We start from the raw sequence: 27,626 nt of genomic DNA on the forward strand, positions 1-27,626 counted from the left end.
ATCAATATATTAGTACAGTATCAATCATAATTAACATTTATTAAGAGTTTACCATAAGCCAGGCACTATATTGAGCACATTAAGTATATTAACTCATTTAATCCTTAAAAAAACTCTATGAATAGGTACTATATTCCAATTTTACAGTTAAGGAAACTGAGGCTTAGAGAGTTTAAGTAACATGTCAATGGCTACAGGGTTCACTAATGACTAGTAAAGTAGTAAGTGTAAAAATTCTTTTACAAACTGTAAAATGTAAGTTGTAAGTTATCAATACCTTCAGCTGTCATTTGGGGATTTCTTAGTAAATGTAAGATATGGTACACTTTCCGTATCTTCTTTCTCTATAAAATTTCAGTTGCTACATTAATGGCTCTAGTAGGGACCACGAAAGAGAATTTTGTATCTCTCATCTGCTGACAGGACAATTGCTGTGGCGTAAATGGTCCATCAGACTGGCAAAAATACACATCTGCCTTCCGGACTGAGAATAATGATGCTGACTATCCCTGGCCTCGTCAATGCTGTGTTATGAACAATCTTAAAGAACCTCTCAACCTGGAGGCTTGTAAACTAGGCGTGCCTGGTTTTTATCACAATCAGGTGAGTCCTCTCTCCTCCCAAGACTTCCCAGGAGGTTCTGCTGCTCTTTATGAGAAAAATATTGGTCAATTGTAGGAAATAGTCTTTCAGTAAGGAATTCTACATTCTTTTCCCTAAAACTCATGTTAACTATTTCCTTCTCTGTTAATAAACTGCAAATGCTAAACCAGGACTGATAGGGGCAAATTTACATTTTAATAAAATTAACAAAACATGAGAATTGCAATAGCAGAACCCAACTTTGTTTAAATAAAGACAATTTGCACAATGTATAGAATTGGTATGTCAAGAAATATTTACATTAAACAAAGTTTTGCTCTAGTTTTGCAAAATGTAAATTGGAAGGGATGATGTGCAAAAAGAATGTTTTGCCAATTCTAAAGCAATGACTATTGCTGAGGATAAATGTAGTAATTACACATCCACATTCCTTATTCAATGGTAAAGTAGGACAGTCTTAATAAACATTAGGTTGGTGATTTGGATGGAAGGTAGTTTACATACAGATAGTTTTTGAAAAAGTTTCCAGGCTGATGAGGATAATGTGATTACGATCATGAAAACTAACATTTATTGTGTACTTACTAAATGCCAAACACTGTTTCCAGTGCCACACATACACTATCTCCTTTAATGCTCAGTAGTAGGTGCCAGTAGGATCCCTGTTTTACAAACGAAGAACTTAGACATAGAGATACTAATAAATACCTTGCTAAGGTCACACAACTAGTAAATGTCCGTCTTTTCAAAAAACTCTCTGGCTTTTGAAACATGAGTTTTCTGGCTTCAAGCACAGACGCTAAGCCAGTGAAGACTTGTTAATATTCCCCAAAAGCCCTGATGAGAACCTCCAGGTACTTGAAGTCAGCATCTGCTGACCCTGTACACTGAAACGCTGTGCTCTGCTCAGGGAGTTACCTCTTTAAGGAAAGCTAGTTGTGTACCAGCTCATTAAATAATTGAGAAATGTCAGGCTGTTTTGTTTGGGAGCAGTACAAACTGCATGTTCAGATTGAGGGACATGGCACTGTTGCTGACAGGGTGCCTGGACTAGAACTGGATGCATTATTCCAGAAAAGGGCATGGGAGTGTTCTAGATTATTTTGCAGCAGTGTCCAAAGCAACCCTCATTGAGCTTTACTGCAACATTGTCTGGCATTGTTTTAATCAATTATATTCAGACTGTTATTAAAAATTAAATTTGCTGCTTATAATCAAGGTGTGCAATATAATTATTCTCAGGACTATAAAAGGCTTTTGATATTTCAACACTGGAACTGCTCATGCAAACAAATCTTGATTGGATTGTAATTGTGTACAAACTGTATTACCTCTTTGAAAGGGATAAAAATAGGACATTTGTCTTCAGATAACCAGTTTATTTCATAGTTATACCTTTTTCCCTAGCACATATAATATTTTAGTTATGAGGACAAACCTGAAGCTTTTCTCAAGTTTAGATAGATGAGAAATTGAGGAAAAGATACAAATGAACTATTTTCCTCTACCTTGGGACCTCCACACCCATTTTGACAATGCTTCTAACACGTTCCCTTACAGTTCCCTGGCCTCATCTGTTCTAACAATTCCACCTCCACTACCCTACACTTCCCTGGCTTTATCTGTTCTAACAACTCCACCTCCACTACCTACCAACTACAAATTCATCATCACTCAGCCCTACTCCTCCACCAAATTCCTGAATTCTGAAATTCCTCTCTCTGTTCCTGACTTCCTGTGCTCCTTGTTTCTCAACCTCACTCATTCTGCTCCTTTGACATAATCTCTTATCTATTAGTCCTTTCTGATTCTCCCTAGCCCAGCCTCCCAGATTCCCACACACCACCATTCTCCCTGACTCATAGGTCTTGCTAAGTCCCCTCTTGCCATCCTTTTCCACCAAGCAAAAGGTGCTACCCCAAGACCTGGTATACTTTATTTCTATTATTGCATTCACTACCTGGAACTATATTTGTTCCCAAGTCTATTTTTTCTGAGTCTCCTTGAGGACTATGTATTATTTGATTCTACAGATTTGATATTTTTAGTACTTAGCATAATGCCTGGCACAAAGCAAGCACCGACGTTTGATAGATGGGTGAATAAAGAAGTGAATAGTGAACGGTTTTTCTTTTTCTTTTTCTTTTTCTTTTTTTTGAGATGGAGCCTGTCTCACTCTGTCGCCAGGCTGGAGTGCAGTGGCGCTATCTCGGCTCACTGCAACCTCCACCTCCCAGGTTCAAGTGATTCTCCTGCCTCAGCCTCCCAAGTAGCTGGGACTACAGGTGCACGCAACCACACCCAGCCAATTTTTGTATTTTTAGTAGAGATGGGGTTTCACCATGTTGGCCAGGATGGTCTCGATCTCTTGACCTTGTGATCCACCCACCTCAGCCTCCCAAAGTGCTGGGATTAAAGGAGTGAGCCACCGTGCCCAGCCTGGTTTTTGTTTTGTTTTGTTTGAGAGACAGGGTCTCACTCTGTCACCCAAGCTGGAGTGCCATGCTGCAATCACAGCTTATTGCAACCTCAAGCTCCTGGGCTCGAGTGATCCTCCTTTCCACCTCAGCCTCCCAACTAACTACAGGCATGTACCACCAGGCCTGGCTAATTTTATTTTTTGTAGAGATAAGGTCTCACTGTGTTGCCCAGGCTTCACTTTTTGACAACCATATTGTAGGTTTTCAGGATCTACAATGCACAAATGTGCTGCTATAGCTGTGAAGACTAACAAAATTAGGGAAGTCACTATAAGCTTGTTAATAGTAGAAATTAACTAGAATTTCACACAGCATGTCAGATGCAAATATATATATATTCTATGTTATGGTTTATGTGACTCAGAAATGCTATGTGCAAATTGTGATCACTATACCTCAAAAATGTTATAATAAAATGAAGGAAGATCAAGTAAAGTACCACTAAATTGACTAGCATCATGAAAAGGCACTAAATGATGGTGAAAAAAATGGGGCTTCTGTCTGTGAGCTTCATGAAGGCAAGGCCCATTTCTGTTTGCCACAGCTAAATGCCCAGCCAGTACTTGGCACCTGGCATAAGTGGGCTCTTATATATATATTATTAGATGAATGACCACCTCCCAGGATTGTTGGGAGGACCAAGGAGTAGCAGATATGGGAGTGTTTTGTGAACCATCAAGTGTGTTGCAAATTATACTATTGTAAACATTAATGTTCCATTCATTCTGTAAATGTTTATTACGTGTCTACTATGTGCCAAGCACTTGTTCTAGGTTCTAGAAATTCAACAGTGAACAACATAAAATCCCTGCCCTCATGGAGCTTGCTTTCTAGCATGGGAGACAGAAAATAAACATGTTACCAAACAAATACATGATAAAATTCCAGGCCCAAAAAGGCCATGAGCAGAAATAAGGCAGGGTGAGTATATAGAGTAGGATGGAGAAAGAGTCTTTTTCTCTGTCACTGTCAGGAAAGGCTTTGTTGAGATGATATTTGCAGAGGTCTGAATTAAGTGAGAAAATGAGACACTGGAAGATTGGGGAGGAAAGTTCTACATGAAAGGAGCTGTGAGTGCAAAGGCCCTTAAGTGGGAGCAGGCCCAGCTTTTTGAAGGAGCATAAAGGAGATCAGTATGACAAAGTCAGAATGAGTGAAGGATGAGTAGATGACAAGGATGGAGCTAGATTTTTTGTGGCTGGGGTCCCCCACCCCCACCCTCACACACAAATTATAGGGAAGGATCCTTCTTAGGAAAAACAATAAAAATATGCATACAAAATTAGGCACAGGGCCTTGAAAGGGTCTTGCAAGTAAGGGGCCCTGAAGCTTAAGCTCATTCGCTTTATAGAGAAACCTCCTCTGGTAGTGGAAGATGGGGTGAGAGGCAGGGCTGCATGGTCCATGGAACCAGCCCTGGTTATTGCATTTCCTAGGCATTCCCTTTGGTTCCCAGAGCTTTGGTAGAGGCTGCTCAGATGGCAGCTCTAGCCTTACATGTGTGTATCACTCCAGAACTTTGCACAGTGACTAGGATAGAGTGCGCCATGTATAAATACTTACTGGATTGTGGCATGCATGAATGGATGATTTGGTGAATAAAAAAATTATTCCTTTGCATGCTCACTGTGACCCTTCAAGGTCTCACTAGAATCCAGTAAAGATATGTTGAAATATAACATCAAGTGAGAATTCAGGGAGCATAATGCAGGGGTTCCTTTAATGATTATTAAAAATGGCAACAGGGGACCTCTGGTTTTCATGGACAGAAGAATTTTTATTCAAAAACAAACAAATCAAAAAGTAACTGCCTCCAAATAAATCACCAATGAAGCCTTTGGGGAGGGAAAAATTCTAATTGAATTAAGATTTTTGAATTTATTGTCCACATGTTCAGTATAGAAAGAGGGTTATGCTAAAATAGCAGTACTTTTTAGTGAGATTAAGTGATAAAGACACAAATAAATGTGTTGTGGAATCATTGTTCAACAGTATTGTTTATGTTCCCTTAGTAAAACACTATTAGTAGCTGGCTGTCCTCAGAGATGTGGAAATAGCCTGGATATGTGAAATCAGAATTTTGAGTAGCATTGATTCCAATAGGAACCTGCTTTCCCATCAATCTCTTCTCTGCTTTCTGGTTCTTCTCACACTAATGTGGAATTGCCCACTCCTTCAGGGCTGCTATGAACTGATCTCTGGTCCAATGAACCGACATGCCTGGGGGGTTGCCTGGTTTGGATTTGCCATTCTCTGCTGGACTGTGAGTATTTCCCAGCACATATTTTATCTGAGAGGATGATCATAGGGAGAGACCTTGAGAGTGCCACTGGTTACCTCAACCACACTAGAAAGTCTAGAAACAAAACCTCAGGCCTGAAGGCTAGTCAGGAAACTTCTGGCACCGGAAGAAGGACAGTGGGTTCTCTTGAGAGGCAAGGAGTTAACTTCCCCTACCAGGGAAAGGCTGTGCCCTGCCAACCAGCTCCTTCTTCCGGCTGATTGGGCAGCTGCCTTTAGAGGGCTGGAGAGCCTCTTTCCCTTGCCAGAGTTCTTAGTGAACTGCTCCTCCTGGTCTCCAGATCTCATTAATTCATTTCATCCACATATCAAAGACTGTCACCTATCTAGATGGCCCCTGCCTGATACTAATATGCCCAGATCCTTCTAAAGAGCTGCCTCTGGCAGATTCATCCTTTCCTACTGCCCACTTCATCTGACGCATATGCAGCAAGAGGTTGGAGCGGTGGTTCTCAGCCCTGGCTACACATTAAAACGCCATGGGGAAACTTTTTTTAAAAATTGCTTGGATCCCAACCTCTGAGACTTCGATTTAGTTGACCTGGGGGTTGAGCCAAGGCACTTTTATTTCCCCCAGATGATCTGCTGTCAGGGTTGACAACCACTGCCTTAGAGAAGCAGTCACAAACTTTTGATTTCAGAACCCCTTTACACTCTCAAAAATTATTGAGGACTCCAGAAAGCTTTTCTCTATGTGGCCTATATCTATTGGCATTTACCCCATTGGAAATTAACATAGAAAAATTTAAAATATTTATTTTAAAATAATAAGCCCATTAAAAGTTATCACAACACATTTTTGTGGAAAAACAACTATTTTATAATAGTGACTTTTTTGCAAATCTCTTCAATGACTAGCTAAATAGAAGACAGTTAGATTCTCATATTTGCACCTTCATTCAATCTGTTGTAATATGTTGCCTAGGTTGAATGATCTGAAGAAAATGCATCCTTCATATAGACATGTAATTTAAAAAATAGTGTTTTAATAATATTCACCCAGTAGCTGGGACCACAGGTGCACACCATTGTGCCTGGCTAATTTTTTTATTTCTTGTAGAGACAGGATCTTACTTTGTTGCCTAGGTTGGTCTTGAACTCCTGGCCTCAAGCAATCCTCCCACCCTGGCCTCCCAAAACACTGGGATTATGGCCATGAGCACTGCACCCAGCCCACAAGTAGTAGCTTCTTAAAGATCAGTTGCAATTTGGAATCTGAAATTCTGTTAATGAGCTTTTCATACTCTGTTATGTTAAAATATATTCCATTGGTTTGTCTTGCACTTTGCATATATCTTTCAGCCATTTATAATTCTATAACATCACAGATTGCTTATTTGGAAAAAATATTAGTTCATTGTGTTATGCAGATCTTCCAAATGTTAACTGATTTATGTATGCAATATCCAGAAAATCACATGTGGCATTGATATTGCCACATGGAAAATACCTTAAGCAATGGAATGCTATCAAGTTCACGGTGACAACTACAAGTTTTCCAAGGTTCTGATTTTTGCTTGAAAGTTCAAATTTATCATTGGCAATGAATATTGTCAGTTGTTTTCCTTGAAGTGACAGACTCACTTTGTAAATTTTCAAGAAAATGTCTGCCACATGTCCAAGTCCAAACAACCATAGTGTGTCTGTTCATCATTTTTTAAAGTAAAAGTGGTGTTTCCTTTTTTAAAAAAAAAATAGTTCAGTACACAAGTCAATCATGCAAGTGCTTTTAAGACAACCATATTACACGAAGCAACAGACTGTTTTATGAATGAATACTTCCTTTTTGTCATGCAGAATATTTAAAAAGATGTGTACTCAAAGGCCAAAATGTAATAAAATTAGTAGTTCTTACTGCTTCATTGAGGACAATCTCAAGTGAAACTGGTTTTTTTTAATTTTTTTTTTTTACTGCAAGTGCATAGCAGTGAAGACACAATGATCACTAACAAAGTTTAGTGACTCTTCCCTGATTCTTGCTAATACTCCGGGAGTTTTACTTCCCACTGCATTTACACCATCAGTGCAAATATGAAAACAGTGAAAAAGGCAAATAAATTTTCATTGTTATTCAGATAGCCTTACATAATGGACTTCTGAACTGTCCCTCAGGTGTTTACTATGTGTATTAGTCCATTTTCATAGTGCTATGAAGAAATATCCAAAACTGCATAATTTATAAAGCAAAAGAGGTTTAATAGACTTACAGTTCCACATGGCTGGGGAGGACTCACAATCATGGCAGAAGGCGAAGTAGGAGCAAAGACATGTCTTACATGACGGCAGGCAACACAGCGTGTGCAGGGGAACTGCCCTTTATAAAGCCATCAGATCTCATGAGACTTATTCCCTATCACGAGAACGGCACAGAAAAAAACCCGGTCGCATGATTCAATTATTTCCCATCAAGTCCCTCCCATGACATGTGGGGATTATAGGAGCTACAATTCAAGATGAGATTTGAGTGGGGACACAGCCAAACCATATCACTATGCTTTAAGAAATGCTAGCTTAGGGGGTGATAAACTGAGTGAGGCAGGAAGGAGAGGGAAATCAACTCCTTCAAGGGGTCTTTTATGATCCCTCAACCCAACCTGTTAGGAGCTCTCACAACATCCTGGGCACACCTCTATGATGAAACTTCTCCATGATGATGTATTTGACTGCAAAAAGCTGAGAATTAGCTGTTCTTTGTACCCCCAGTGCCAAGCATAGCACGTAGTAAGGGCTCAAGCATTTGTTGAATGAATGAAAGGTAACAGTGAAGTTTCTATTTGTGCCATATTAGCAGGAACTGTGGGATAATGTTTAAAGGCTTTGAGTATCTTAGAACTCCAAACCAGTTGTAACCCTTGATTTTCCACAAGTATCAAATAAACTCTAGATCTAGTTAATTCCCTCTTGAAATTCAAAAGAGGGAAGGGAAGGGAAGGGAATTAAATGATTAAATGTATTGAGGGCCTGCTATAAACAAGGTACCATGTCAAATATTTTTAATATTAAATCCCCACAACAGTAGCTAAGCAGGTAGCCAGTCTCCTGTCTTACAAGGAGCAGAGAAATTCAGTGGGGCTCTCAAGAATTGTGCTTAATAAGAGCTCTTAAGCATGCCCATTTCACTGTTGCTTGCAAGGGGCTTTTTCTTAGTGATTAACTAGATAAGCTCTGAAGCTGACTGCTTGGGTTTGAATCCCACCTCCACCACCTACTAGTTCTATGACCTTGGGTAAGTTACTTCTCTGTGCCTCCGTTTCTCCATAGGGTTTTGGAAGCATTAACTTCAGTTATACGGGTAACACTTAGAATAGTGAGTGATGCATAATAAGGTATTCTAATAAACATTAGACCCTGTTATTATTTCATTATCTCATTCACTGCTCTAGCTCTGGGGTAGGTAGAGATGTTATATTTATTTTATAAATGTAGAAACTGAAGCTCAGGAAATTTAAGTGACTTGGCTAAAGTTACCCAGGAGTAAGTACCAGATCTAAAACAGAGCCCAAATAAACTAAAATAAAACTCAGCCCTTGCCTAAGTCAGATATCTTGAGTTCTGTGGCATTCTTCAGAGGCAGCCATTCCAGGTCACAAGCATTTTAGGAAAAAATAGAAGTTCCCTGGGAGAAGTTTAATACTAGAAGCAAGGAATGCTTACCCCAAAATGGTACATACTAGAAACAGGAAGGCATTGGAGGATAAGTGGCCTTGATGGCAAAAAGAGTTTAGCACAGACGAGAAGGGCAACCCCAGAAGACAAGGAATCTAGGATGAGAACTGGGATCAGAACGTGGGGAACACAGAAGTTGCTTCTGAGTGGCAGGTAATAAGTGATACTTTGGAGCAGGATGGATTTGGTGTCACATCTGGCCCAGTGATGTTGCTTATAATGAGATTACTCTTAAAAATCTGATCTCTAACAAAGACATGGAACCAACCCAAATGCCCATCAGCAATAGACTGGATAAAGAAAATGTGGTCCATGCACACTATGGAATACTACACAGCCATAAAAAGGAATGAGATCATGTTTTTGCAGGGACATGGATGAAGCTGGAAGTCATCATCCTCAGCAAACTAACACAGGAACAGGAAACCAGACATTGCATGTTCCCTCTCATAAGTGGGAGTTGAACAATGAGAACACATGGACAAAGGGAGGGGAACAACACACACCAGGGCCTGTTGAGGGGTGAGGAGTGAGGAGAAGGGAACTTAGAGGATGGGTCAACAGGTGCAGCAAACCACCATGGCACACGTACATCTGTGTAACAAACCTGCACGTTCTGTACATGTATCCTGTTTTTGTTTTTGTTTTTTAGAAGAAATAAAAACAAACAAAAAAATCTGTTGTCACCTAAGCCTGAATGAACCTAACATCCACTTTTTCCAAGAATGAGGTGTTTCTAAAACAATCCCTTGTTTATTTTTCCTTGTTTTTTTCTATTCCAGTTTTGGGTTCTCCTGGGTACCATGTTCTACTGGAGCAGAACTGAATATTAAGCATAAAGTGTTGCCACCATACCTCCTTCCCCGAGTGACTCTGGATTTGGTGCTGGAACCAGCTCTCTCCTAATATTCCACGTTTGTGCCCCACACTAACGTGTGTGTCTTACATTGCCAAGTCAGATGGTACGGACTTCCTTTAGGATCTCAGGCTTCAGCAGTTCTCATGACTCCTACTTTTCATCCTAGTCTAGCATTCTGCAACATTTATATAGACTGTTGAAAGGAGAATTTGAAAAATGCATAATAACTACTTCCATCCCTGCTTATTTTTAATTTGGGAAAATAAATACATTTGAAGGAACCTGTGTTATCACAGTAACCCAGAGCTGTATTTGGCTAGCAATCTGCCTGTATCTCTCACTATTATCTAAAAGAAACCTTCCAATGCTTCTGTTGATCTCAGTATTGTCAGGGGAACAGAGAAGTTGGGAAAAGATTACTGAAATATACCTTTTGCATTTCTTTCTTGAGTAGCTCCCATGTATGGAGATAGGTGATTCTCTTGATGCCACCTTCAGATCCTTTTATTCTCCAGAATAATTCTTAACAGTGGTTCAAATTTCCTTTCATACCTTGAAGTATGTGTTTAGTAGCCTCAATTCTCCATTAATTAAAAGTGTGGGCTGGGCGTGGGGGCTCATGCCTGTAATCCCAGCACTTTGGGAGGCCGAGGTGGGCAGATCACCTGAGGTCAGGAGTTCAAGACCAGCCTGGCCAACATGGTGAAACCCCATCTCTACAAAAATACAAAAATTAGCCAGGTGTGATGGCAGGTGCCTGTAATCCTAGCTACTTGGCAGGCTAACGCAGGAGAATCACTTGACCGGGAGACAGAGGTTGCAGTGAGCTGAGATCATACCTATTGCACTCCATCCTGGATGAAAGAGCCAGACTCTGTCTCAAAACAAACAAAAAAGCGTGGGGACTTCTGGGGACAGACAAGGTGCCTGTTATATATTTACTCAGTCTTTGCCCTGAATGGTCTCACCTTGAGACCATTTCAAACTGGAGAGAAGCAAGCCAGCCAATAGAATGGGGTGATTTACAGGGATTTCTGTTTACTGTCAAAATATTTCTCATCTGCACTATGTTTCCATTTGTGGTCCTGAAGGAAATTCTTATAACTCAACATTTGTCTGGTCTTATAAGTAAAGACAGCTTTAAAATCTGTTCACTTTCATTTTTACCAATGTCATATATGAGTCTAACAAAATGGGTTTTCCAACAGAAAAGCCTAAAGCATGGGAATTAAAGTGGAGGAGGTAGAAACTGCAGACACAGGGTATGGCTTCCTGCTGGATGCTGGCAAACCCTGCCTTACAGTTAAACGGTGGGAACTTCTACGCTCACTTTTACTTTTTGCTCCTGCTACACTTACCCCAGAAGCAGTGATGAGACTAATGCTCTTCAAATCATTTACCTCATGCAATTGAAAGCAGTGGAAACCTCGCCAATGCTAACTGCAGAACTGTGGGTCCTTCACGAAGAACATACCTGTCACTTTGGCGTCCTGCTCCCAGCTGACTCAGACGCAGGCAGCACCCCCATCTCATGCCCCCACCAGGTACCTGTGAGTGAGGCTGAGCGCGGGGGTAGGGGAAAGACAAGGAGGATTGGAGGGGACTTGCCTCGGTTGTAAAGCTGGCGCAGGAGCCTGATGCCTGATTCCCAGGAGAGGGAACCAAATGTCCATGTCCTGACAACACAGCCAGTTCACCTCTCCTTGGCCTGCCTTGTCTCTCCTGAATGAAGATCATGGGATATCGAGATAAATGACACCTGTGCTTGGCTGAGAAGGTTCTCTCTGTGGTCCTTTAGAAGACAGGAGGACAGGGAAGGAGCTTCCTCTGGGCAAAGCTTTGAAACAGCCGTGCTCTCATTTTCCTCCGCACACTCTCTCCTGTGTGTTCTGGTGCCTTTTGCCTCCACCACTCACTGGGCTTTCCAGTGCCCTCACCTCCCGACTACCTGAGCAATTCCTGCCCCAAACCCACTCCTACTTCCCTTCCAGGGGTTCATGCTCCAAAATTCTCTCTACATGCAAAATTCCCCGCCTCCCTCCTTTTTTTTTTTTTTTTTTTTTTTTTTTTTGAGACAGAGTTTAACTCTTGTTGCCCAGGCTGGAGAGCAATGGCACGATCTCGGCTCACTGCAACCTCCACCTCCCAGGTTCAAGCTATTCTCCTGCCTCAGCCACCCAAGTAGCAAAATTCCCTTCTTATGATTAGATCTCGGCTAGGTTGGGGGAAGGTCTTTTTGGAAACCAATTCATACTAAGGAGTGGGTGACAACTCAACTCCACTCTCAATCTCTATGACGTTTTCTTGATAACTGAGGCTGATCTCTAGTTGGTGGAATCCAGCACAGCAGTGGGAGCATGAAAGAGCCATTGCGGGACAAGATGGCCCACCTACTATTCCTTAAATCTTATCCCCTGACTTCCTTACCAAGCAATAACTAAAAGAGAAAGGGCCTTCAGTGAGCTACTGCCCCCTGCCCCTTCTCCAGCTAGTTTCCTTCCTGGAGCCTCAGCCTCCTTTACAGAAGGTGCAAAGTCCACTATAAATGGGGGCAGGCTCTGCTCCTACCAAAACCAAATAAGGTCCTAAACACAGGCACCCACTATGTCCTGGGGCTCCAACACTTGAGGAGGACACACCTTTCAGCTAAGACAGAAACGAGGTCTGAGGATCACCCTGCAGAGTCTGGCCATTCAGGACTCCTGCACTTCCCTCTATAGGGCTCTCCTGTTTAAACCTCAGGACAGTTTCTATTCTGCCCAGTTCCTGCTCCCATGTCCCTCCACCTTCCCCGGAGGCCCAGCCTTGCCCCTCTTCCTTCTGGCTCCAGGGACTGGAAGTGGCCCCAAGCCAATGCTCAGGCAGGCCCAGGCTCAGCCCCAGCCCCAGCCCCAGCAAACCAGGGAGGCAAAGGGGAACCAGGCGGCTTGGCTCTAGGGATCTGGCAGCTTGCTGAGTGTGAGACAGGCCCAGACACAACTATCTTATGAAACTTCCCTCTTCAACACCTGCTTATCAGGTGGGCAAAGAATAATTACTAACACCAAAAATGTGTCAGGCTAATTTGGGTAAGTTTTACTTGATTGCAACGCCAGGCAGGTCATCATGCTCTCTTGGCTGGCCATTTCCCTCCCTAGATTGCTCCACAGGCTCCTGGCAGGCAAACAGTCTGTCATTTAATTTTTAAAAGCCCACTGCTCCTACTTGTCAGCCTTGTAGCTTTTCTTTCTCTACATCAGCTGGAATAAACAGGAACTGCTTCTATTTTAAACAGAAGATCAGATATTTTCTGGCTACCCATAAAAGGAATACTAGTCATGTGAACTAGAAAATCTAATCTCCTCTCAATCTCACACCCCCACCCCAACCAATCTGACAACCTGTGTTGTGGTTGAGGAATTAGAAACTAAGCTGGTTTCTCATTTCTATTGATGGAACAATTTCCTTTCTCCTTCTGGGTCTATTATTTCCTCTAGTGTCTCTTCCAGATCCTTCTCAGCCTGTATAAGTGAGACTGAATCAAAGAAGAACCCCAAAGGAGGGTAGCTATAGACTACTGAGTTTGCTACTTACTGTATTATAAGGCTCAAGTGGCCAGATCCCGTAAAGGGATCCAGAAACATTGTAGAGAATGGCAGCCTTGCTGAGAAACAGAGATCCCATACCCTTCTCCAACCAACCCTTCCCCCAGCACACACCCCCACTCCACATTGTTAAAGACACAAATAGCCAAATCCTGGAGTTTGGAGAAATGGTACTGTCATGCCCTGCTTTCTAGTGGTTTCTACCCTGAGTTCCTCTTGAAAAAGAACTACAGAGCAACAGATGCTGGTGAGGCACTCACAACTAGGCTCAACTATTCTCCTGTTAGACATAAACAATCTCACAGAATACCAGCCTCATAGGGTCACTCTGAGACCATGATAAAATGAGGCAAGCCAAGGCCACTGCATAATTTTGTCTATGCATAGACAAAAACAAGGTCACTGTGCCACCCACAAAATACCAAACACCTGCTTTCTTGGCTAAAATTAGTGACTGCTATGTCTTCCCAATTACAGCTTTATTCTCTTGCTAGTCTCCCTCCCTACAAATAAAACTTATTGAAATAAACAACCATGGACTTGCCCCTGCTTTCTGATAATATCCAACAGAGCAAACCCTTTCTTGGACCCTCCCCAAATGACCCAACCAAAGCCCAAATGCTGTAATAATTCTAACTTCCTTCTACTGAGTTGCTTCATGGATCCCCCATGGTGTGTTCTCACTCACTGCAACAATTGCAACTAGTCACAATCCCAATTTTTTTCAAAATAGAGCTCTTGAATTTATTCCTCCAACTGAAATTTTGTACCCTTTGGTCAACTCTAACCCAATTAATTTATCTGCAATGTGTTCCTGGGGGGTTTTGGCTGAAGAGCATTGACACTCTCCAAGTTAGTCTTCCAATCCTTATTTCCTCTAGGAAATAAGATGTATTTATTCCTTCCTGGTGTAGGTGTATTTATTTATCCATCACCATGAAGTGGTTAAGAACATGAACTCTGGAGTCAAAGCACTTGGCTCCAAATCCCAGCTCTTTGACAAGTCACTTAGCTTCTTAGAGCCTGCTTCAGAAAAGCTGGTCTCTCCTCACACAGGACTGGGAGGATTCAGTAAGATACGTAAAGTGTGCGTCAGTCTATAAGAGATGCCAATCAGGAGGTTATATCAGGGAAACTGATATAGACCAAGCACTTAGTTTATTATTATGTCCCACCCTTCACCAACCTCTGCTCCAAGCCCCCACATCTCTCTCATTCTCTCTCTCTCTCACACACACACACACTCACACACACTCCACACATGGGCACACAAGGTTTGATAATTTTATTTAAATCTTAACAATTATCAATGGAACAATGGAGGCTTTACCTCTACAGGTGTACTTCCTAGGGGTGGAACCTCTAAACCACTCCCTTGTGTATACTTTTAGAATGATCAGGCCCTCTCAGCAGGTATAAGATGGTTATGCATATACCAAAAAATCAACGAAGGTAGAAATAGCATAAAATATCGAAGGCACTAAGGATAGAGGTTTTTTTTTTTAAGTTATAGAATGTGATTGGTGAAAAAGAACTTATGAAATGTACCTGAATATGCTTCATCTTGCAGAACATGTTAATGGTTTTTGGTAGGGACTGCATATATGAATGGGATTGGGGAAGTGAATTTCAAGTCTGGGAGAAAATGTCTTTTATCTCACTCAAGTCTATTCACAGAGCATTTTGGGGCTCCCAGGAAATCTATCCATTGGGGCTTGAGTGGAAGTGACGGGGGTAAGGGCAGAAAAATTACGGAGGGAGTTGGGGACAAAGTTCTGAGAGCAGCTGAGAACAGGAATGCACTTTCCAGGGTCCAGACAATACTAACTCTCTGTAGGAATTAAGACAACGACACATATTCAGGAAAATTACCACAAAGAAGAAGAGAAGCCAAGAAGAAGGCAATATGATATAATGGTCTTGAAAGTCAAAAGGCCCGAGTTTTGCTCTGAATCTGCCATTTGCTGCCTGTGAGACTCCTGGCAAGGCACCCTCCTGGCTGGGACCTCTACTTACTCAACTGCCCTCTTACCTCAAGAGTCAGAAGCATCGGCCAGGCACATTGGCTCACACCTGTAGTCCCAGTACTTTGGGAGGAAGAGGCAGGTGGATCACCTGAGGTCAGGAATTCAAGACCAGCCTGGCCAATATGGTGAAACTCCATCTCTACTAAAAACACAAAAATTAGCCAGGCATGGTGAGGCATGCTTGTAGTCCCAGCTACTTGGGAGGCTGAGGCAGGAGAAATCACTTGAACCCAGGAGGTGGAGGTTGCAGTGAGCTGAGATTGTGCCACTGCACTCCAGCCTGGGTGACAGAGTGAGACTCTGTCTCAAAAAAAAAAAAAAAAAAGAGTAAGCGGCACCAATAAAGTGTGTGTAAAGATATCACAAACTGCAAAGCACTACAGAAATGAATGTCAGTATAGGTGAGGGAAAAAAAATCAATGAAAACTTCAAAGTAACACACTCTTTGTGTTAGGTAGTTGTGATATCCAAATAGCCTGCCCCCATATAATCCTTAGCAATTATAGTAGGCATAGCTGTCTCTACAATATTTAAAATGGTAGGCCTCTTTGTGGCAACTATGAGAAAATGCACAGGGCAGGAACTGGAGGAAGCCAGTTCCTTTGAAGCCAAACCCCCTGCCCAGTGGGGAGGCAAGAGCAGGGAGGGAGGCAGCAGTGAGTGGGCAGGTGGCCTCATGCCCTGTGTCACCAGCCTTTGATGCCCCAGTGCGGGAAAGTGCCACAATGGCAGTGTCAAGGTCTTAAAAAACTATCTTCCACCTCAAGAAGTTCCATAACAAGTCATTTAAGGGATTTTTAGATTATCTTGGTTGAAAGAATTACCTGAAGAAAAATAAAAGGCATCATTCAGTGGTTTCCAACATTTAAAAATTGCAGATGTCAAAAAAACACAGAGAGTTTCTGCATGGTACTAGCTATATTCCATTTCCATTGAGTAAGAAATTTAGTTCTCAAATACAGATCTTCAAATTCCTTGCACACACCATTCTCTTCCATTGCCCTTCCCAACCATGATGAGGGAGGGACCTACAACCTCTCAATTACCGTCTGTTGATATGGTCATAGTCAAGCAAATTGGGACAGAGCTCTAGACAAAGTTTCTACAGAAAAGAGAAGGGACAGTGAGGGAGAGATTTACTCAACACACTACTGCCCCATTAGCAAATCTCCCAAAAATGAAGCTCCTTTTCAAAGTTTGAGCAAAAAACATGAAAACCCTGAGAATTTCTCTGCTAAGTAAAGAAAAAAACATGGCCGGGCAGTGTGGCTCACACCTGTAATTCCAGCACTTTGGGCACCCCAGGCAGGCAGATTGATTTTAAGCTCTAGAGTTCAAGACCAGCCTGGGCAACATGGTGAGACCCCATCTCTACTAAAAATACAAAAAAATAGCTGGGAATGGTGGTGTGCGCCTGTGGTCCCAGCTATTCAGGAGGCTGACGGGGGGAGGATTGTCACTTGAGCCTGGGGGGGTGGAGGCTGCAGTTAGCCAAGACTGCACCTCCGCACTCCAGCCTGGGTGACAGAGCAAGACCCTGTCGCAAAAAAAAAAAAAAAAAAAAAAAGGAAAAGAAAAATAACCACTTTTGCTCTTTTGCTCCCTGTGCTGAGTTAAAAGCTAAACCAAGCTAGCCCTAGGTAAACGTTTCATGTCTATGAAGTGTATTGTCCTTTCAAATTCTCCTTCCCCACTTGGGTGGTGACAACTCCTGTTTTATCTTAGGAGCACCAAAACTTCCTACTCCCTCTCTCCCTGCTTGGGAAGGATTAGTATTATTTAAACTTCCTGGCTGGCACTCATTCTTGTTAAAGTTTAACTGTTGAGGCGTCATACAATAATGATGGATTGAGAACCCCTAGGGCTTGCATGATAAGCATAATGCATTCACAGAGAGGCCCAGGGAGTGAGACATGGATGGGCCTATCGTAAGATTGGAGCTGGTTCCACAAGGAGGTCACACATGAGACAAACAAGAGAGGGACAGAAGGACGGGAGACAGAGGTAGTGGAGGGCTTTGTTTCATTTGTTCTGTTTTTAAGCTCTTTAGAATTATGGATACTGAAATGAACATATCTGTAGGCCTCAAAGAACAATAAAAAACACGAAGGAACACTCAAAGCTTTTTCACATTTTACTACAGAGGTATTTGATAGACATATTTATTATTAGTTACTATGTAAACTTGTAAACTGCTAATTCATATCCTACTTGTACAAAATCATTTTACAAAAACTCTTTAAAAACTAATAGAGAATGTATTCTCTGGTGGGCATCACTGGAAGGCATACGTGGGCAGGTGCCTCCTCTGAAGGCTATCAGCAGCTGCAACCAGCTCAGCTACTGCTGCCTTTGCAGCCGACACTCCACCCTCCTGCTACCTCTTCATTCCCAAGTTCACTGCGTCTTGATTCGCCACCTTTTCTCCCCTCTTTTGTGGACGCCTTCTCACCTAACACCCACCACTTCACAGATGATTGTACAGGATAAATGAATAACAGTATTGTATCTTCGTACCTTTCTACCTTGGACGAGAACAACTCTGGTTCTCTCAGACATTCAGCAGTCTTATTTCCTGTGGCCTTTTATCCCATAATATATTACTTCAAATTTAAATAAGTCTCCTTCAACCAGAGTCCTCAAATAGCGTTCATTTTATCCTTTGAGTCATCCTTTTATATAAAGTCCTTCAAGTATCCATATTACAATATTTAACCCTCATGATCAGAACGACTAAGAAAGCTGTCTTGTTACAACTGTTTTATACTCTACATCACCAGGAGCTCTGCTAAGAAAATACAAAAAGGAAAAATTCAGCTCAACAATGAGCTGTAACAGGTTCTTAATGTGTGCTACTATTTGAAGTCTCTAGGCCAAAATTATTGCAAACAAAGAATCAGTTCTTCCAAACATCACCAAAAGATCCAGGGTCATGCACCAGACCAGAAATCCACTGTGATGTTGATATATAAAGGATTGTGTTCCACAGATACTAATTTATAAGAACAACTACTCAACCCATCTGTTCTCCAGACTCGTGACACTTGGTGTAAGAGCTTCATCCTAAAGATAAAAAGAACAAATGTGAATGATAAGAATTTAACGTATGTCTCCACTGCATTTTGCCTTGCCCTGAAATGTGGCAAACATATTTTTGTAAATTATTGTACCTGTTGTGTTTCCTACCATTACAAAGTTTGTTTTCCCCATTGAAGGTGACAGACATGATAGCCATGTATTCATGTGTCAGACTCCATGTGAGAACCCGGGGACCCATGATGAAAAGTGTCACTGCACTCAGTGAGCCCCCCCAAGTCTACAGGACAGAAAGATGTGCAAGGAATAAGATACAACAGGATATGTACCATCCATTGCTAACTGATCCTTGGCTGAGCTTCAGGGGATCTCTGAATCTTCCTATGTTATAAGGAAAGTTTGTCTGTAGGTGGGTACATAGCTTTCATGAGCCTCCAAAAAAATTAGAATGTATGTAGATGAGGATGAATGAAGGGGGACCTAACTTCATGAAGAAGTCGGGTGAGGTGTCAGGGAGAAGGAAAATTTCAGTAAGGCTGAAAGAGAGAAATCCACCAAGTGAAGAAGGTGAAGGAAAAAGCACTCCAGGCAGAGAGACCACCCTGGGCAAGATGCACAGATGCAAAAGAGCAGGATGCATTTAAAGAAGTCACTAGTGTGGCCAGAACCATGGAATCTGGGAAGACAAGTGGGCAGTGAACTGAATAGGTTCTACTTGTTCAGCAGTGAAGACAATAAATGCTAGTTACCCATGACAATATGGATGGGGATCAGATGCATAATGTTCAGCTAAATAAAGTCAGAGAAGAATAAATGCAGTGTGATTTCATTTACATAAAGTTGAAAAACATGCAGAACTAAGCAATCTTTTGTTTAGGGATACAAACATATGGGAAAACAAGAAAACCAAGAAACAGCAGAAATAACTATCATTATCACAAATACTTATCACAAAAATTCAGAGAAGTGTTACTTGGGTAGGTGGATAGGGGAGATGTGAAGGAGGAGACTACAGAATTAGGGAGGACCACACAGGTCATGCACTCAAAGTAGGGGTAGGAGATACCAGCAGTGTTCATGGCATCAAGAATCTTCATACTTTTCATACAATTTAGGAATACTCTTTTGTATCTACTCAATAATTAATTTTTTTTATATAAAGAGAAAAATGCATACCTATGGACAATGACTAGAAAAACACAGAAAATAGAAATAGCTATTTTGTTGGAGTGGTTGACTCTACCAAAAGGGTGAAAAGCCATTTAATAATGCTTTAAAATATAAACTTTAGGCCAGGCATGGTAGCTCATGCTGTAATCCTAGAACTTTGGGAGGCTGAGGCAGGAGGACTGCTTGAGCCCAGGAGTTTGAGACCAGCCTTTGGCAACACAGGAAGACCCTGTCTTTACAAAAAATAAAAAAAAATTAGCCAAGCATGGTGACACACGCCTGTAGTCCCAGCTACTTGGGAGGGTGAGCTTGGAGGATTGCTTGAGCCTGAGAGATCGAGGCTGCAGTGAGCCATGGTCATGCCACTGCACTCCAGCTTGGGTAACAGAGCGAGACCCTGCCTCGGAAAAAAATAAATGAACTTTAACAGGACTGTTTAATATCAGGCTAAAAGCACTTTAATATTGTTTTAAAATGTAGACTATAACAAAAGCACTAAAAACCCCTTAAGACTGTTTGAAAATTTAAGGGGAAAAATCAGAACAAAGAAATATAGATTCTTCAATCAAAGCCTCATAAGAACTGGCTTATCTGCCAGGATTCCTTGGTGAATAGGCCAATTCCCAAGGCAGGAAAAGTACAAGAAGAGCCTAGAACATTTCATCACAGCAGAGCACAGGGAGGGAAGCTCTTGAGGACTACTGGGATTCAGGACCCAGCTTGAAGAAGATCCCATTGGCCAAAGATGAGACAATATGAGTACCAAAAAGTACAAGAACTACATCCTGAAGGATGCTAGGAAACACCAAGTCATTAGTCTGAAAATTTTTTAATCAGTGCTTGACTCTTTTCTCTTTATTCTGCCTTTCCTATAAAAACTATACCCCAGAGTACCCAAATACATGAAAAGGGCAAGTACTTTGTAGAAAAATCTAATAAATGCAGAAGGAACAATAGAATTAGAATATTACAATTTTGCAACTCCTAATTAAATAATAAATTTAGAAATCAAGCATCAATGACTGCTGAAGTCATTAGGTAAAAAACTGATGAGGAATCTCACAATGCATAGATTAGACTGGCAATATCGAAACTCATAGATCAATCCTAACATCACAAAATGACACAACCAGACATTACATCCTCCTGTTGTGACACTGGAGGAAGTACACAACACCACAGATGAAAATTCTTGCCCAAAAATAAGATTCTGTTCAAGTCTCCAGAAATGCAGAGAAATCCCAGTGTGACGGTTAATATTGAGTGTCAACTTGATTGGATTGAAGGATGTGAAGTATTGTTCCTGGGTGTGTCTGTGAGGGTGTTGCCAAAGGAAATTAACATTTGAGTCAGTGGACTGGGAGGGGCAGATCTACCCTCCATGTGGGTGGGCACCATCTAATCAACTGCTAGCGAGGCTAAAATAAAGCAGGCAGAAGAAGGGAGAAGCCAACTTGCTGAGTCTTCTGGCCTTCATCTTTCTCCTGGGCTTCCTGACCCTGAACATCAGACTCCAAGTTCTTCAGCTTCCGGACTCTTGGACCTACACCAGTGGTTTGCCAGACTGAAGGCTGCCCTGTCGGCTTCCCTACTTTTGAGGTTTTGGGACCCGGACTGGCTTCCTCGTTCCTCAGCTTGCAGGTGGCCTATTGTGGACTTCACCTTGGGATGGTGTGAGTCAATACTCCTTAATAAACTCCCCTTCATATATACATCTATCCTGTTCGTTCTGTCCCTCTAGAGAACCCTGACTAATACAACCAGTTTATGAGAAAATAGAGGTCAGGAGGACATATTAAGTTATACTACCAGGATGCAATTGGAAAAATCCATAATGCAAGGAATTCTATTGGACAAATAATCTGGCTTGTTCCACAAATAAATATCAAGGAACACATAAAGAAGGGGAGAGGGAACCTACAGATTAAAAGAGATCATTCAAATGCAATGTGGACCTTGTTTAGACACTGATCTGATCAACTGGTTTTAAAAATAAAAAAGCACTTAACACTGACTAGAGATTTGATGACATTAAGGAGATATTGTTAATTTTATTCTAGGTATGATAATGGTATTCTGATTCCTTTTTAAAAACCACTTATATTTTAAGAATACATACTGAAGCAGTTACACATGAAATGCTATGATATCTGTGACACATTTCTAAATCCAGTGGGGTAAGAAAAAAACTGAGGGAAAGAAGAGAGGCCATGAGTTGAGAACTGTAGACGTGAGGGTTCAGTGCACCACTTTCTCTCCTTTTGTGTGTGTTTGAAAATTTGCTTAATAAAAATCTTTTAACACAATGAACTGGCTCAAATCTGATCGAATTCAACATAGTCCTTATTGACAGAAAAGACTAGGGAGGTAGCCTGCCAGGCAGGTGAAGCCAGGACTTACCGTTCTGCGTTCACCTCATTGCCTTTGTCTCTAGTGTGGAAGACCATTGTATATTTACCCACTTCAGGCAGGGGCCGGGAAATTTTCATTCTATGGAGCTCAACCCTAGAAAAATAATAGAGATTTTTTTAAAGTCCATCCTATTTATCTACCACTAGGCAAATAAAAAGCATCATTTGCAAAAATTTATACACACACACACACACACAGTGTCACAAACAGCTTGATTATTGGAGTATTAAAAAAAGAAAAACTTCTAAAATTTCCAATTTCTTATAATGGTGGAACTTCAGGCAATAAGCCCAAAAAAGAATGAGATTCAGCATTTATTACTGGGGTACAAAGGAGATGTGTTAGTTTATACTTAGTCATTTTCAAAAAGAAAAAAAAACTGATAAAGTACTTATTTCAAAACATCCTGAAGAATAGGAGAATCAAGTCTGTTAGGATCCCCAATTTACTTAGAGTTGCCTTCTTTTAACAAAGAAGGGAATGGCCATTTATGGTCACAAGCTTTAAAGCTACAATCCTAGGTTCAAATCTGGACTCTGTTATTTACAACCTCAGTAAGTCAGTTCACAGTTCCAGGTCTCAGTTCCCTCATCTGTAAAATGGCAATGGTGATAGGGAGTTGATTTCAAATATTCAAATGATATAATCTGCATGGAACATGCTTGTACTCTGCAATTTATTATATGTATTATATAAGTACAAAGAAGGGTAGTGCCTGTTGCACAGGCGAATAAATAAGCAGTAAATCTCAACCAACTTTCATATTCAAATCATCTTAGTTTATCCACCACATTAGTCAAAAACCATTCTGAAGGCCATGATGGTCTTTTCAAATGAAAGCAAAATTGGAGGCTCCCCTCTACTTTGAAGCTGAAACATAGCAGGAAAGAAGACACTGAAGATACGTGATCAGGGCAAAATTCTACTAATCACCCCAGTGAAGTACATTTGGGGAAGATAATGGGGATTGTTTATCACTAGCCTTTGCTACTCTTGTCCTGAAATGTAGCAGGTACCCTCTGTCCAGTTCCTAAGCCATGACCACATAGGATGCTGATGGGCTGGGCTGTGAAGAGCTGTTGCCCATCACTACGGCCATTTCTGTAGAGCCCCTGGTCAGGGGAATCCACTCCCTCCTGCTAGAAACATTCCAGAGGCTCTCAGCCTAGACATGGGAACAAGAGCAGCATGAAGCCCCTGGGTTCTTTATGATGAGGCAACAAAAAAATTTCTGACAGTCACGTAACTAATAATTCAGAGCCCCAGGTTAGAAATTTCCTTTCCAGCCAAGCACAGTGACTCACACCTGTAATCCCAACACTTTGGGAGGCCAAGGCAGACAGATCACCTGAGGTCAGGAGTTCGAGATCAGCCTGGCCAATATGGTGAAACCTGGCCTTTACTAAAAATACAAAAAAATTAGCCAGACACGGCGGCACACGCCTGTAGTCCCAGCTACTCAGGAGGCTGAGGCTGGAGAATCACTCGAACCCGGGAGGCGGAGGTTGCGGTGAGTCGAGATCGCGCCACTGCACTCCAGCCTGGGTGACAGAGCGAGACTTTGTCTCAAAAAAAAAAAAAAAAAAAAAAAATTTCTTTTCCAAGAGGCAACAAGCAGGAGGGAAGGGGGCCTCCTGACACCCAGAATGGCCTTGTGATTACAAGTCTAAAGATACCAGCCTAAGCTCTTGAATAATTACTTATTTCTGGGAGGCAGGGATAACTATAACTATCTGGCCCCCAAATCCAAGTTGAGGGGAAGAAGCTGTGGGTGGAGGCCAGACTTATTCCCTTTGAGCCCCTCAGAGCAGAAAGCAGTCCAAGAGAACCCAGGGTAATGTCAACAGCCCAGAGTCAGGCCTGGGTCAGGCCACCTGCAGTCCCACAGTGTGCAGGGCTGCCAGGGCTGCCTAACGCTTGAGGAGAGGACCTCTTTGCCTGCTTCAACATGTGCAGCTCCCCAGAGGCTGCTGGCACTCCCTGCAGGGGGACACTGGGAACTGTGTCCCCAAGGGGTCTGACAGAAAGCATGAGGCTCTTAACAACCCGGTCTCCAAATTGCAGTTCAGCAGACACCTTGCAGTTTGGGGTTTCTCACTCACTGGTGTCTCAGTAAGTCTTTCTCACTGACAAGTACATGAGGCCTCCACCAACACTTCTGGACCCCAAATGCCCCCAGGCCAGAAGTAAACTGCTACTGGCACAGAATGATGTGGGCCATCCTACCTTCCCTCCACCCCCTGCACCCTTCAAGCCCAAATCTGCAGCCTAGTGACCTGCTGGACTGGGATCTAAAGGAATAAATATAAATGCAGGTCTCCAGAGCCACAGAGTGCAGAGCCCCGTGAAGGGGACCTTTCTCTGTTGTTCACCTGAGTCTGAGGTCATCGTCTTCGCCTCCCCATCCCCAGTAGTTGTTAGAGAATCCATTCACCTTGAAAAACTGCTCTCTGCTTAGGGCAGTAACACCCCCAAAATATCCACTGTAACGTAACCTGGAGCAAAAGAGATGAGAGAAATGGTAAGAATATTCGCACCAAAGGTCTCTGATTTCAGGGCTGGCGTTCTAGGAACACCTGGGAGACCATGTACTTCCACCCACCCACTCCTGCTTCTCCTGCTTGACACCCACCTCCCAATGCTCCTGGCCTTCCCTGTCTTGTCTTCTTTCCTCTATCTAGACAAACGCTCACCTCTGCTCACTGAGCAAGGTGCCACCCAGCTGTTAATGGTGACGTTTGTGTGTAGAGGCCTATAGAGATACCTGTCAATGTGAACCACACCATCAGATATTGATAAGATTTCATGTCATGTGCCAATCCAAGGAATGGTAACAGTTGCCAAGGGCACTGGGTTAAGAAGGATTCTGAGGCTGCATCCAGGTTCAGCACGAATGCGTGTCATGATGAATATACCTTTCTTTTTTTTCACTTTCACTTTTGCAGGGGAGGGTTGAAGGCAGGAGACAGCTCCTGCACACACTCTGTATGCAAATCTCCACTTCTCAACATGCATCTCCAGCTCAGAGTATGTTTCCTGGATAACCCAACACATGTCAACACCCTCTGAAGTTTCTGGCCTGCCAACCAGACAGAGTCTAGGTAGTGCTTTTCATGAAAATAAGCTGTACAGAACAAGAATTAGGTTTTGAAAGGAAGGACAGTGAATCATGCTTTAGATAAGCTGAATTTTAGATACACCTGGGGCTTTGCCAGTAGGCAAAAGGATACAGGCTCCAAGCTCACAAGAGAGGAGCGACTACAGATATGGCTTTGGAAATAAGCTGTTATCATGTAGTACCTGAAGGCATAGGTCGAGAAATCTCCAACAATCTAGTTGGTGAGAAGAGTACAAAGGGTAGACCCAAGGGGCTCAGCTCTGTGGAACCCTAGGAATACCGAAAAGAAAAAGAAGCAAGAGGAGAAAGATCAGGAGGTAAAAGTTAGAGAGCACCTCCCAGCCTCCCAGTTATATAGGACTCTTATTATCAGTGGACGAATTTGTAAATCTCAGAAATAAAGGTATCCCTTAAATATAACATTTGAACAATTCAGAAATGCAAGTTAAGGTAGCTTAAAAACTTGGATGTTACTAAATAAAAAGATGTGAATATCTAGAGAATTTTTAACTTTAACTTCAGGTCAAACTGTTCCAGGACCGAAAAAATATTTATGATTTTCTAGATAAAAAGAAAAACCAAAAGGAATGATCAATAAACATGTAGACACTGGCCATCGAACAAGTGGCATCCCAAAAGCTAATTTGTTGTTCAGTTGTTTCTTTCTACGTTCTGAGAAAAGACTGGGGACTCTGTTTAACCCATAAGAGAAGCAGATTTACTTATATGCCCCTAACTTAAAATTCTGGGAAATTGTATTTTTGCAGCCTATAATAAAACAAAAAAAAGGAAATAAAGTGCTTAGAAGGTAAATATCACTGACCAAGACATCTACTAGCAGTGTGTCTCATTACCATAGTTATCAGAATGCATTTTATAGAGGGGAGGGATTCTTAGCTGCCTGAACACCAGCTGCCTGATCAGGATGCGGTAATAAGGCAGGCATAACCTGCTGACACCAACAAGCAATCAGCATGAGAACAAGGGAATGATGTGGTAGCTTATCAAAACCAATATCCACCATGTGCAAGACGGCTGGCTAAACACGGGAATGCGGGAGCCCCGCCCTCAGAGTTTATAACCTAATGAAAGGTGAACATTATCAGGGTTCTGAGGAGAGAGGTGTCGCCACATCAGGAGGAGGGGGCCTGGAAGGATTCAAATAGGCAGAAAAATGGGGGATCTCCTGGTGACCACAACTCCGTGAGGCAAAGCACAGGAGGGAGAAAGACACAGGCTGCCCGACGACCACCTGGAGAGGGGTGAGCTGGAGTGGGGAGGGGCAGAAGAAGACAAGTCAGCAAGAAGGGTTAAAGAATTGTCTCTCCACGCCTGTAATCCCAGCACTTTGGGAGGCCAAGGCGGACGGATCAAGAGGTCAGGAGATCGAGACCATCCTGGCTAACACTGCGAAACCCCGTCTCCACTAAAAATGCAAAAAATTAGCTGGGCGTGGTGGCACGTGCCTGTAGTCCCAGCTACTCGGGAGGCTGAGGCAGGAGAATCTCTTGAACCCGGGAGGTGGAAGTTCCAGTGAGCCGAAATTGCACCACTGCACTCCAGCATGGGCAACAGAGTGAGACTCTGTCTCAAAAAAAAAAAAAAAAAAAAAAAAAAAAACTGTTTCTCAGGTGCCTGTCAGATGACAACTATCTCTGTGTTTATTGATCTTTGTTTTTGGTTTTTCTTCCTACCTGTAAAAGCATAAATATTTAACTGGCCCTGGAACCGTTTTACTTATTTTTGAAGCACTGTAAGGCCCAAGGGTAGGGAAAACGTAGTCATAAAATAACAATAGAATCCTTGTAGGAAGGAGGCTGGTACCAAAGGAGTTCTTGCCAGTAAAATTTGCCACCGGCTGGTCCAGAGCTTCATCACTGATCCCATAGGCAGTGAGAAACAAGATTTGTTTCTGGCTTCATCAGAGTCTGAGAGACTTGGGGCAACTTACTTTAACTTCTTCCCTCTGCATGTGTGTAAGGTGAAAACCTTTCTTGCGCTTGTACTCGTGGGGCTGGTGTGACAGTGATGAGGCATGTGCTGACTTAAGCTCTGTGGCACTGGGGCACACAGTTGCCAGCACGGGGCAGACACTCAGCTGCCTGGAAATGAACTTGCCTGCCACAGGGACTTTGCCCAAAGCAGCAAAAGCAAGTAGTCCAGGAGGAGGGCAAACTCCTACCTACATTACTTATACATATCTCTCTCCAGCCACAAAAGATGAGGCTGCTTACATGATACATACAAAAAAGAGAAAATCATAAATGATAAACCAGGACCCTAGAAACATTTAAATCAGAATAGAAAATTAAGATGGGAAATACATTAGAACCCTGATCTGCAAATAAGATTCTTTTCAATTTCTAAAAG

At 42.2% G+C, this 27,626-nt stretch overlaps 2 protein-coding genes across 11 annotated transcripts in view; one reads left to right on the top strand and one right to left on the bottom strand.

Moving 5' to 3' along the window:
• UPK1B (uroplakin 1B) overlaps positions 1–11,059 on the top strand; it is a 31,400-nt gene extending 20,341 nt beyond the window's left edge. The window contains exons 6-8 of one of the 2 annotated variants that reach the window (XM_003825136.6): positions 424–603; positions 5,263–5,346; positions 9,833–11,059. In XM_003825136.6, the coding sequence (XP_003825184.2) occupies positions 424–603; positions 5,263–5,346; positions 9,833–9,883 (315 nt within the window). In that variant the 3' untranslated portion in view covers positions 9,884–11,059. The remainder of the gene's footprint in view (positions 1–423; positions 604–5,262; positions 5,347–9,832) is intronic. The other variant, XM_008950441.5, reaches the window with a different exon arrangement.
• Positions 11,060–17,641: 6,582 nt separating this feature from the next.
• The window catches only part of B4GALT4 (beta-1,4-galactosyltransferase 4), a 29,182-nt gene continuing 19,197 nt past the window's right edge, over positions 17,642–27,626 (bottom strand). For 7 of the 9 annotated variants that reach the window (XM_003825139.6, XM_063602895.1, XM_063602897.1 and 4 more), the window contains 3 exons: positions 24,511–24,633; positions 22,127–22,231; positions 17,642–18,583 (listed from right to left, as the gene is read on the bottom strand). In XM_003825139.6, coding sequence (XP_003825187.1) covers positions 18,451–18,583; positions 22,127–22,231; positions 24,511–24,633 — 361 coding nt within the window. In that variant the 3' untranslated portion in view covers positions 17,642–18,450. The other 2 variants (XM_063602900.1, XM_063602901.1) reach the window with 1 other exon arrangement.

This window comes from Pan paniscus, chromosome 2 (assembly GCF_029289425.2).
Source record: "Pan paniscus chromosome 2, NHGRI_mPanPan1-v2.0_pri, whole genome shotgun sequence".
NCBI classification, from domain to species: Eukaryota; Metazoa; Chordata; class Mammalia; order Primates; family Hominidae; genus Pan; species Pan paniscus.